Here is a 12,635-nt window from a genome sequence, read left to right on the forward strand (position 1 = left end):
AACAGGTGACCCTCTGAAAGGTGAGACTAGAAGAGTTGGTTTTTATATGCCAACTTTCTCTACCACTTAAGGAAGACTCAAACCGGCTTACAATCACCTTCCCTTCCTCTCCCCACAACAGACACCCTGTGAGGTAGGTGGGGCTGAGAGAGCTCTAAGAGAGCTGTGACTAGCCCAAGGTCACCCAGCTGGCTTCGTGTGGAGGAGTGGGGAAACAAATCCAGTTCACCAGATTAGCGTCTGCCACTCGTGGCGGAGTGGGGAATCAAACCCGGTTCTCCAGATCAGACTCCGCCGCTCCAAACCACCACTCTTAACCACTACACCACGCTGGCTAATCCCCATTGACTGAAGCAGGTGAGCCAAGACATGGGAGGTGAAAGAGTGCCCTAGATCCAATCAGATTCCTCGCCAGCTCCTGCGCAACACACCCATTTCTACCTTGGTGGTGAAAAGTGCCCTCAAGACGCCGCTGACTTATGGGAAACCCCCACCCCCATAAGACAAGAGACAACAGAGGTAAGAAATGCATCCTCCAATCTCTTAGCCCCCGAGGCATAACCTGTCTGTGGCCATGATGACCCCAGACTCTGGGAGAGGGGAGTCTTCAAGGTACCCTGAGATTCCCACATCTTGCAGTAAGTGGCCCTGATTCTGCTGAGGATCCTTGGAAGCAAATCTTCTGGGATCAGCACCAGGTTCACCCAGCCCCAGCAGTTTGTGCCAGAATCCCAGTTTCAGGCAGGGGCTTCTTTGCCCTAGAACTGGTCTTCTCTGTCACTAGACTGGACCACCCCTAGCTTAGAGATCTTCACAGAATTCTCACCTCTTTCGCAAAACTGTGCCGTTTCCAGGATTTACTTTATCTAAGGAACCACTGTAGTCATCTAGTCCAAACCCCCTTCCAATGCAAGAACAACAGCTATAATACCCCCAACAAGTAGGTACGTAAAACCTTCCAGAGGTGAAGAATCCACCCATTTGTGGGCCTGGAGGGAGGACAGTTAATCTGGCATCACACCCATACAAGTTTAGCATAGTTAGAAATCTTCTTGGGGCACAGCCTGGTTGACCCAAGATGCTGCCCTCAGCATGGTGTAGTGGTTAAAAGCGGTGGTTTGGAGCAGTGGACTCTGATCTGGAGTTTGATTCCCCACTCCTCCACATGAGCGGTGGAGGCTAATCTGGTGAACCAGGTTGGTTTCCCCACTCCTCCACATGAAGCCTGCTGGGTGACCTTGGGCTAGTCACATTCTTTCAGCCCCACCTACCTCACAGGGTGTCTGTTGTGGGGAGGGGAAGGGAAGGTCTTCAAGGTACCCCGAGCTGGTTTGATTCTTCCTTAAGTGGGAGAGAAAGTTGGCATATAAAAGCCAACTCCTTCTTCGCAGATTGGGCTACAGGGAAAAAACGTGAGGGCTGCAGGGAGGGGAGGGGTCAGTTGGATGGGCACCAGGAATCCATCCCAGGTAAGCACCTCTCCTGGATCTTGTGTGGCCATGCCTATGAGATCTAGATGTCTGCAACCGATTCCCAGCAAGATCCCCTTTCTATGCTTCTGCTTGGGCCTTGGATGCATGGCTGGGCAGGGTCTGAACGCCAGAACTGCCGCCCACCTCACCATGCCTGCATCCCCGGCTCACGAGAGCCTAGAGGGGCCGCCAGTGCAGTGTTCCAGGTTCCTTTTCCACCCAAACAGCCACGAGCCCGCCTGACAACACAAAAGCCCGCTTAGAATTACTTCAACTTAATGTCAGCATTAATCACCCCGGAGCTAACGACGCGTTGATGGGATTAGTAATTTTTTTCCGACATGTAATTCAATTAAACACCTCCACTTGTTTCTCTTTCATTTAAATAAATTAAATCTTTCCCATCTGTTGGGGGGAAAAGTAGAAGTAAGGCCAAAAAGAAAGAGAGAGAGAGAGAGAGAGAGAGAGAGAGAGAGAGAGAGAGAGAGAGAGCGAGAGAGAGAGAGAGAGCGAGAGAGAGCGAGAGAGAGCGAGAGAGAGCGAGAGCGAGAGAGAGAGAGAGAGAGAGAGAGAGAGAGAGAGAGAGAGAGAGAGAACACTAGAAAGGCAAGCTGCAGTGGATTCTGGAATGACCTGTTTCTCCTCTGTCCTACACCACACCAGTGTGTGTGTGTGTGTGTGTGAGTGTTAAGTGCCGTCAAGTTGCTTCCGACTCATGGCGTCCCTATGAATCAATGTCCTCCAAAATGTCCTCTCCTTAATAGCCTTGCTCAGGTCCTGCAGACTGAGGGCTGCGGCTTCCTTTATAGAGTTGATCCATCTCTTGTTGGGTCTTCCTCTTTTCCTGCTGCCTTCCACTTTTCCTAGCATGATTGTCTTTTCCAGTGACTCTTGTCTCCTCATAATGTGACCAGCATGGTGTAGTGGTTAAGAGTGGTGGTTTGGAGCGGTGGACTCTGATCTGGAGAACCGGGTTTGATTCCCTACTCCTCCACATGAGCGGCGGACACTAATCTGGGGAACTGGATTTATTTCCCCACTCCTCCACACGAAGCCAGCTGGGTGACCTTGGGCTAGTCACAGCTCTCTCAGCCTCACCTCCCTCACAGGGTATCTGTTGAGGGGAGGAGGAGGAGGAGAGGAGTTGGTTTTTATATGCCGACTTTCTCTACCACTTAAGGGAGACTCAAACCGGCTTACAATCACCTTCCCTTCCCTTCCCCACAACAGACACCCTGTGAGGTAGGTGTGGCTGAGAGAGCTCTAAGAGAACTGTGACTAGCCCAAGGTCATCCAGCAGGCTTCATGTGGAAGAGTGGGGATACCAACAGGGTTCACCAGATTAGCCTCTGCCGCTCATGTGGAGGAGTGGGGAATCAAACCCGGTTCTCCAGATCAGAGTCCACTGCTCCAAACCACCGCTCTTAACCACTATACCATGTAGTGGGGAAGGGAAGGTTTGATTCTCCCTTAGGTGGTAGAGAAAGTTGGCATATAAAAACTGAGTCTTCTTCCTCTTCAAAATACGACAGCCTCAGTTTAGCCATTTTAGCTTCTAATAACAGTTCAGGCTTGATTTGATCTAGAACCCACCAATTTGTGTTTGGGTTTTTTTTGGCAGTCCACGGTATCCGTAAGACTCTCCTCCAACAACATGTTTCAAAGGAGTCGACTTTCTTCCTGTCAGCTTTCTTCACTGTCCAGCTTTCACACTTATCCGGCAGCCGTAGGGAAAGGGGGGTCATAAAACACTCCTGAACGCCCTGGCACATTTGCAAAGGGTGCCCTCCGGCTAGTCACGGGGAGCAGCCCCTGGGCCCAGGAGAAACATGTCTACCCCCCCCCCCCAAATTGCACCAATTTGTAAAGTGTAGCTTCCCATTGGGAGAAGCACCTGTGGGCGAGAAAGCGCCAGGCTCGTAATTGGGCAGGCGGCACAAGGGGAGGTGAGGGGTGTGTGTGCTAATGGAAGGGGATGCTGGCCGGGGGGGGGGGCAAAGCCAGCCCTAATAGCTCCTGCCGCACCTGACCGGCAGCGCACCCCTTAAAAGCCTCCCCCCCCCACTAGCTGCCAGTGCCTTTGCAGCCATTTTCCTACTGGCGGGAAAGGGGGATATGCCATACTGGTGTTGATACCACTTAGGGTTGCCATTCTGGGTTGGGAAATACCTGGAGATTTGGGGAGTGGGCACTGGGGAGGGCGGGATTTGGGAGGGACCTCAGCAGGGTACAGTGCCATACAGTCCACCCTCCAAAGCAGCCATTGTCTCCAGGGGAACTATCTTGGCCTTCTGGAGATCTCCAGGTGCCGCCTGGAGATTGGCAACCCTAATAGGACAAGGGGGGAAAAACCCACACAGCCAGTTGCTGGCCCGGTAACCCCAAACCTGCCTAGGCAAGCCGCAGCGTCGGTGCAATACTGGGGGGGAGGGGCAGGGAGGCCGTCAGGGGAGGGGACGTGGCTCAGTGCCAGAGCCTCTGCATGGCATGCAGAAGGTCCCAGGTTCAATCTCCGGCCTCTCCAGTTAAAGGGACTAGGCAGGTAGGTGATGGGAAAGACCTTTTTTTGCCTGAGACCCCGGAGAGCCGCTGCCGGTCTGAGTAGACAATACTGACTTCAATGGACCAGGGGTCTGATTCAGTTTAAGTCAGCTTCATGTGTTCATGTGAGTTCAGGTTGTTACACCCCAGCAGAGGTCAGGGAAGGCAGGAAATTGGGGGTGGGGGGAGGAAGAGGATGGGAGTCCCTTGTGCGTCTTGGGGGTGGGGGGCTGAGACAGAACAGGCGGTGAGCCGAGAGATGCAGCCACAGCGGCGCAGGAAAGCCGGCAGCTGTTGGGCCACCCGGCAGAGGCCTCGGCGCCTTCCGCTCACCATAGCACGAACCACCACTCCTTTTGAGCTTTCACAGTGGTGTTCTAAAGTATAATCATTTCAATGGGCCGAGACTGGGGTAACTCCACATAAGATTGCACGTTTTGCGCAACACTCGCTGACGCTTCGCCACTGGGGCGGAGTCTGAGGAGGGCAGGGTTTGGGGAGGGACCTCAATGCCATAGAGTCCAATTGCCCAAGCGGCCTGGCTGGAGATCTCCAGCTAGTACCTGGAGGTTGGCATCATCCCACCCGGGTTGGAAACAGAGGTGCGGGCGGACTTATTTAGAAAATGTTTCCAGGCCCAGGCAGCTTGTTAAACAAAAAATAATCAACGCACAATTTAAATTGGTTCTTGTAGGTTATCCGGGCTGTGTAACCGTGGTCTTGGAATTTTCTTTCCTGACGTTTCGCCAGCAGCTGTGGCCGGCGAAGCGTCAGGAAAGAAAATTCCAAGACCACGGTTACACAGCCCGGATAACCTACAAGAACCAATGAACTCTGACCGTGAAAGCCTTCGACAGCACCATTTAAAGTTATTGAAATTTAGGATTAAAAGAAAAAAGCGACACAGGAAAAAGCATGGTTCCCAACCTTTTTTTGACCAGAGACCACTGGGACTTTTTTGTTCGGTGCAGGGACCCCAAGATTTTCTGGCGTATAAGACTACTTTTTAACCCAGGAAAATCTTCTCAAAAGTCGGGGGTCGTCTTATACGCCGGATGCTGAATTCCGAGCCGGACTGGAGAATCTCCCTGGGGAGCCGCCTCCGCTCTGTCCATGTCCCCGGGGATTGAGCCGCCTCAGGAGGACCGGTGGCTGGCCCCAGGCCGCGGACTCGGGTTGGGCCACTCCAGGAGGTCTGGGGGCGGCCGTGGGGTTGGGGCGCAGTCCTGAGGGCCGACCCTAGGCCGTGGACTCGGGACAATCCCAAACTCTAAATTTTAACTGTAAAAATGGGGGGGTCGTCTTATACGCCCAGTCGTCTTGTACGCCGGAAAATACGGTGTGTGTGTGTGTGTGTGTGTGGGTCCATGGACCCCTGGTTGGGAACCAGTGGAGGGATGAGCAGCTTGAAATGAGAACTTTTTACTAGGCATGAAGAAAGAGAAAGCAATGGGCAGAAAAGCTGGAAAAGAGAAGGCCGGGGTTAGTGGGCGGGTTTGTCAAACAGGGAAGGAAAAGGATTAGGTAAAACAGTTTGGAGGAACAGAAGAACACGGTATTGTCTGCTGAGACCGGCAAGGCTGTCGGGTAGGAGTCTTTGAGATCAGCTACTGGAGATTCGGGGGACTGCCAAGGAGGTGGTGTAGAAAATAAACTTAGACCCCACGTTGGAAAAAAGAAAGTTTGCTCTATTTTTTGCACAGAGGAAGTTCAGTCTCCGTAGAGACTGTCAAAAATTGCCAATGCCGACTATATTTCAAGTCGTCATGGCGGGGTATTGGGAAAAGTTTTCAATTAGCAATAATCGCGCCTCGGATTGACCTCATTGGCTACGATACTGCCACTGCGCAAAGCTACCGGCAGCACGGGCCGGTCGCCAAGCCCTACCGCTGAAGGGATTTCTCGCTTGCAGCGAGCCGCCCCCCCCCCCCGTCCGCGGCGTGCATAAGGAGCCGCCAGGGGGTCCAGCGTCTCTGGCCATCGGCGACCCACCGCTGCGGGAGGGGCGGGCGTCGGTGGGGCAGGCGCTTCGCCCCTGTCCCCCCCTTCTGGGGCCACCCACCGGCTCCCCGCAAAGGATCCTGGGCCGCTATGCAGATTTCGAACGCGCGTCATCACGTTCCAGAAGGCGGCCCGCGAGGTTGGGCGGAGGCGCGGCCTTTATGAATGAATGACGCAAGCGAGAAGGGGTGGAGCGGAGACCGAAGGGGAAGGAACCAATCATGGACAAGGAATCCCGAAGGGCGAGGAATGAGTGCCTTTTTCTTGCGGCTGAAAATTGCTGCATTTTCTTTATTATTGACTTGGGGAAGGATCACTCTACCCTGAGTACAATGGAAAGTAGAAAACACCCCCTTCCTTTATTAGCCTCATTTGTACCCCACCTTTCCCCCCCAATGGGGACCCCAGAGCGGCTGACGTTGTTCTCCTCTACTCCATTTTACCCTCACAACAACCCTGTGAGGTGGGATAGGCTGCGAGTCTGTGACTAGGCTAGGACGAGATCACCTAGCATGCTTCCGTGGCAGAGTGGGGATTCGAACCTGGGTTGTTCAGATCCTGGTTCGTCACTCTAAGCCACTGGCTCCCAACCAGGGGTCCGTGGACCCCCAGGGGTCCGCAAGAACTAAATTAAGGTCCGCGAAACAAAGTTATAAACCCATAATAAATTAATATTTTCAATTAAAAGTTCTCTATTATAAAAATATATATGCAAATATTATTCTAAGTTTAATGTTTAACTAACAGTTATGATTAAAGTTTATTTTCAAATTCTCGGAATTTTTATTTTGCACCTTGGGGTCCCTGCACCGAACAAAAAAGTCCTAGTGGTCCCTGGTCAAAAAAAGGTTGGGAACCACTGCTCTAAGCCCTACACCACGTCTCTCTGCCCCAATAAAGCTGGAATGTTTCAGAACGGGCTAGGGTTGCTGGGTCCCTCTTGGCGGACTTTGAGGAGGGGCTTTAATGCGGTAGAGTCCAATAGCCAAAGCAGCCATTTTCTCCAGGGAAACTGACCTCTATCAGCTGGAGATGTTGTAATCGCAGGAGATCTCCAGCTAGTACCTGGAGGTTGGTAACCCTAGAATGGGTATCTTTGATTGCTCCAAGCTTAACACTCCCCACACCAGGAGCTTCACCAAGCATGGGAAAGGAGGCCCCTCTTCCCAGCAGAGATTTTAAGAAAATAACGAAACCCAACCCCCCCCCCCCGCCACATACACACAGTGATTCAACCACCGTAACTTAGGGAAATAGGGGAAGAGGCTCCTTTATTTTGTTCCGTGCAATATTTCAAAATTCTGTTATTTTCTTCCTTCCTCCTATTAATTTATAGGGTTTTTTAAAAAGGAAAACATGGTAAGGTTGTTTAATATAATTGTATTTTGTGCATATGATGCTTTGGGGACTGCGCTTAGAAAAGAGGCCCAAAGTCCAAGAGGAAGGAAGGAAGAACCATGGGGGGGGGGCGGCCAGTTGGGCAGGCAGAGTGGCCCGGAACTTCCGGGGTGGGGGGGAGCACAGAGGCATGCTGCTGGTGGCATAAGCCTTTGAGGAGGGTGGGGTGACCCCAACACTGAAGGGGAGCCCAAAGTAAGAGTGTTGTTTTATTTATTTAAAGTACGTGTTTTTCCCCAGTGTGGACGCAGTAAAAAAGATGGTAAAAGAAAACAGGCACTAAACATGGCAAATTAAGCAGGGGAGGCACGTGGGTTGCTAAACAGAACAAGATTCTCCAGAAGACGCAGCACCTAAAACTTGGGACCGATGTTGGGCAACTCTCACTAGGGAGAATATTCCACAGCCAGGGGGCCACCAGGGGAAGGGCACCGTCCCCCCTCATCCCAGAGGCCCCTGGAGAAGACTGGGCAGAGGGATGGGGGAGGAAGCCAGGGGCCCTTCTGGGACCCAGTTCCCACAACATGGAGCGTTTTACAGAAGCCAGCCAGTCAGCAGCTTCACACAGTAACAAACCTGTCAGGCCCACGTGCAGGGTTCGGGGTGAAAGGCTGCTGCTGCTGCCCATCCAGCAACTGAGCTATACTGCCTCTGCATCTGGAGGTTCCATTCTGCCAGTAAAGCTAATAAAACATTTTCTCCATGAACTGACTAGATCCACTTCGAAAATGATCTAAGTCACTGGCCCTCCACACATCCTGCAGCAGCGAATTCCACGTGTTAATGGTCCATAACCTGAAGAATGGCATTCTTTGTTCTAAATCTCCCATCAATTCCCCTGGGGTGCTCCAGAATCTGGGGAAAGGAGGGCTTTGAGCCCCCCCCCCAAAAAAAGAGGTTGGCAGCCAGCAGACAGATCTGAACAGTCAGTGAAGGAGAAGACCCCCACCCCCCAGGGCAACAGTCTTACTTTCTTTTGTGGATAATTCACAGTGGATAGCCGTGTTAGTCTGTTTGCAGTAGTCAAAAAGGGCAAGAGTCCAGTAGCACCTTAAAGATTAACAAAAATATTTTCTGGTAGGGTATGAGCTTTCGTGAGCCACAGCTCACTTCTTCAGATACCTATCTGAAGAAGATACCTATCTGAAGAAGTGAGCTGTGGCTCACGAAAGCTCATACCCTACCAGAAAATATTTTTGTTAGTCTTTAAGGTGCTACTGGACTCTTGCCCTTTTTTCTTTTGTGGGTTTAGGGGAGGTTAGAGAACTGGATAGCCTCAGGCTAGCCTGACTTGGATGGGCAACCTCCAAGGAACACCAGGGGACGTGACACTTAGCACTCCTCCTATTGGATACAATGGTTAATTTATCTGCAAGCGTGACTAGATTTGCTTGGCTAGCAATTAAAATCACACAGAGATTGCTTAAGAACCTATAATAGCCAAGGAAATAGAGAATGAATAATGTATGTTTATTTTTTTTCCAGATTTGTTCTTTGCAATCTTCTGATACTATCAAGCATTGTAATTTTACCCATATTTAGTATGTTTTACTTGATATTAAATAACTATGTATCTTGGTAATTTTTGCCATTTTTAACTATTTTAATATCAAATCAATGTTGTACATGTCTTACCCTATGCTATTTAACCATGTAAATTCGCTTTATTTGATGGTCTATGACTGCAAATAAATTATTGATTGATTGATTGAATTAATTAATTAATACTGGGGGCGTGCCGCGGAGGAAGCCAATTGCAAACCACCTCCCAAAGTCTCTTGCCTTGAAAACCCCACGGGGTCACCATAAGTCAGCTGTGACTTAAGAGCACACATATACACAGCGCAGGATGGGGGAGGTTGACACCCCCAAAGTATTAGCCTTTACAGCAAGCACAGCTGCCAGCCCTGAAAGGGTTGGGGTGCCTTGAAATGGGGGGGGGCTATGCACATCCAGCTGCTCCAGTTCTTTAGCCCCAATTGGCAGTGAGCCAGCTTCTGACTGCAAGAGCCTCCCGAGCTGGAAAACCTCAGGAGACTGGCCTTGAGAGGGCTGTTCTCCAGCAGGAGGGAAGGGGGGTTGCTCTCCCAACCTCCCCCAGGGAAATCCACACCTGTCCCATACAAGCCAGGCCCTGGGAAGTGCTGCAGGTGCCGGTGGAAAGAGAGCCAGGGTAGAAATGTGCCAGCTGGGGAAGGTTGGGAGGACAGACCACCGGGCTGGGGGGGGGGTGTTCTCCCTCCTATACAGAGCTGGAGAGATGCTTCCCCAGTTGGGTCACAAGGAGGGAAACTGAGGCAGCCCCACTGAGGGTCAGAGAGGGCCGGAGTGAGACGGGGATGTATAGCAGCAGACCAAGATTACCCCTGGCAATCTAGGCTGTGGGAAATGGAAGCTTGGTAGTGGGCCCCTAGATGTTTGGCTGGCCCTTTGCCACTCTGCCCTAGAGCATAGGGTTCATTCCTTCCCCAGTGCTGTGAGGAAAAGCCCGGCATCTGGCTCCCTTACAAAGATCCAGGTCTCTGCCCTTTGCAGGGGAGGGTTAAGAACCCGTGCATTCTCAAATCTTGCCGTATAAAGGGGAAAAGAGCCTAGTGGTTAGAGAGGGGCTCTGGGTTGAACAGCAACCAGCTTCTATATCCAGGCACCAGAAGAGGAGGCAGTCCAGGAGGTGAAAGGGAGGGATAGTCTGCTAGTGTAGCTGGTTCCCTTCAGAGATCAGATCACCTGGAGAAAAATGGCCGCTTTGGCAATTGAACTCTATGGCATTGAAGTCCCTCCCCGCCCTCTTCAGGCTCCGCCCTCAAAATCTCCCGCCGGTTGAGAAGAGGGACCTGGCAACCCTAGCCATGATGGAACCTCCACATCCAGAGGCAGCATACCATATGAGCACACGACACTGCCTTATACTGAACCAGACACCTGGCCCATCAAAGTCAGTATTGTCTACTCAGACTGGCAGCAGCTCTCCAGGGTCTCAGCCAGAGAAAGATCTTTCACATCGCCCACTGCCTGGTCCTCTCAACTGGAGATGCCTGGGATCGAACCTGGGACCTTCTGCATGCCAAGCAGAGGCTCAGCCATGAGTCATGGCCTCTCCCCACAATGAACACACATGAAGCGGTCTTATACTCAATCCGACCTTCAGTCCATCAAAGTCAGTATTGCCTACTCAGACAAGCAGCAGCTCTCCAGGGTCTCAGGCAGGTCTTTCACATCACCTCCTACCTGGTCCTTTTCACTGGAGATGCCAAGGATTGAACTGGAGATGCCAAGGCTCTACCTCTGAGCCACAGCCCCTTGTCTACCTCTGAATATCATGCGGGGTGGGGGGAGCTTGCAGTTCCTATAGGAAAGGATGCTGGCCCACAACGACCCTTTTCAGACCGGTCCTTGTTCTGGCCGCCCTCTGTGGCCATTTCTCCATCTCCAGAAATGTGATCCTTCCCCCACCCTGAGAACATTCTGCAGCCACACAGGCCGCTTTCAGCTGCGCCTTTCCCACCGCTGCCTCCTCTCCCAGACCTTGGGCACCAGCCCAGGTACAGCAGGCGGCCTTGAGGTCCGGCTGCTGGCAAATCTTTAAATGAGCCTCCCTCCCTGAGGCCGCAGCACCACTCACGATGAAGACCTCTCAGAGCCTCCTCCTCCTGCCGCTGCTCTGTGCCCTGGCCTGGGCCCAGTGCCCGGCCCCCGCCGAGCTGAAGAATCCCAACGGCACCAAGATCTGTGCCCAGCTCTACACAGACAACAGCCCCTACTACGACCAGTGCTGCAAGGGCAGCGTGCTACTGGTGCAGCCGGATGAAGACCAGCCCTACGTCCCGTCGGCCTTCAACAACAAGGTGTCCTCCTTGGTGGTGGCCCCCCGCTGCGAGCTGTCGGTCTGGTCCCGGAAGGGCAAAGCTGGCAATACGAGGAAATTTAAGAGCGGGGCATTCCCCCGGCTCCAAGAGTACCGAAGGGGGATTTTCGGAGACTGGGACGATTCCATCTCGGCCTTCTATTGCAAGTGCTCTTGAGGAGGCCTGGCCAAGAAGCGGCAAGACAGGCCCTTGCATGCCCCCCCCACCCCTGGTTAAGCATGCCCTGTTCCAAAATGCCTCATCCCCCCCAAGCCACTCTTTCCAAGAATCCTTCATGCTCACAACAGCCAGCAAGCTCTGCTCCACTGGAAGATCTTGTGGAAAGAGACGGAACGCAGGGTGGCGAAATTCAACTCGCAGTGGCAACATGCTCCCCCAAAGTGCCCGCAAACTGGGCACGAGGCTGTGGCCGAAGAGCATGACCCACGGAGCACCCAGGCCAGAAGGGGATTCCCAGCACCCTGAAGGTCTGGTCCCCGTGCCGGAAAGATTTGCTCTGAATGCAGCCCAGCGATGTTTCAAGAGCTCAAACGTGCTGCGTTTTGTTCTGAGCAATTCCCAGACAGGCGTTTGGTCTTCAAAGCCGTCCTCTCCTCCGTGTGCTCTCTCCCTTTCATCCCACGTTTTTCCTCGATAAATATAATTAAAAGCGAAGGAACACAGCTTTGCAGAGTGTCCGGGCTTTGATTTCGGGTAGCTCAAGGTCAGCAAAGGATTGGGCATTTTCCTCCCCGCCCCCCACCATGTAAGCATTTAATTGGGAAGGGCTTGCGGCAACTCGGGAGCAGAATGCAGTCAATCCCAGCAAGCAAACAGTTTTCAATTTGCTCCCTACCTGAGCTTGTCAGGGCCATGCATGGGGAGGGCTGGGACTGCGGGGGGAGGAACGCAGAAGCCGGAGCCTGGCCCCCAGCCCCAGAGTCTACGTACAATGCCCAGGCGCTGCTGGACTGGATCTTAGGAAGTCAAGAAATCACAAAAGGGGTGTTTCTGTTCTCCATCTGAGCACCTTTCCCACAAGTGCAATTAAGGGTGCAAATTATGCAGGCCAGGCTGTAGCAGAGGAGCCCCCGCTGCCGCCACCCCCCCAAAAAAAATCCCCCCCCATATGCACACACACTGCAAGATTCTCACATTGGAAATGTGCTTGGCATTCCAGTATAGTGACGGGGGGAGGGCGAGACACACAAAGTGGCAGGACTTACATTGGGGGGGCACCTATTGCCAGCTGCGGGTGGAAGGCTTTGAGAAAGGATTGGCCAACCCTGAGGCTGTCTTCATGATCAGATATCTGACCTGCTGGATCAGGCGACATAATATTAAAAACATTAGAGCATTCAAGCATGGGCAGAGAGCC

The 12,635-nt window shown here is 52.4% G+C and overlaps 1 protein-coding gene and 1 non-coding gene across 2 annotated transcripts; one reads left to right on the top strand and one right to left on the bottom strand.

The window, feature by feature from the left end:
- Positions 1–5,727: 5,727 nt before the first annotated feature.
- LOC130475882 (U4 spliceosomal RNA) lies at positions 5,728–5,868 on the bottom strand. The gene has a single exon (XR_008933255.1). It is a non-coding gene; the product is annotated as a U4 spliceosomal RNA (small nuclear RNA).
- Positions 5,869–11,035: 5,167 nt separating this feature from the next.
- On the top strand, positions 11,036–11,434 carry SYCN (syncollin). The gene has a single exon (XM_056847650.1). It carries the CDS (start codon positions 11,036–11,038, stop codon positions 11,432–11,434), a length of 399 nt encoding a protein of 132 aa, XP_056703628.1.
- Positions 11,435–12,635: the final 1,201 nt, after the last annotated feature.

Source organism: Euleptes europaea, chromosome 3 (assembly GCF_029931775.1).
Source record: "Euleptes europaea isolate rEulEur1 chromosome 3, rEulEur1.hap1, whole genome shotgun sequence".
In the NCBI taxonomy this organism is placed as follows: Eukaryota; Metazoa; Chordata; class Lepidosauria; order Squamata; family Sphaerodactylidae; genus Euleptes; species Euleptes europaea.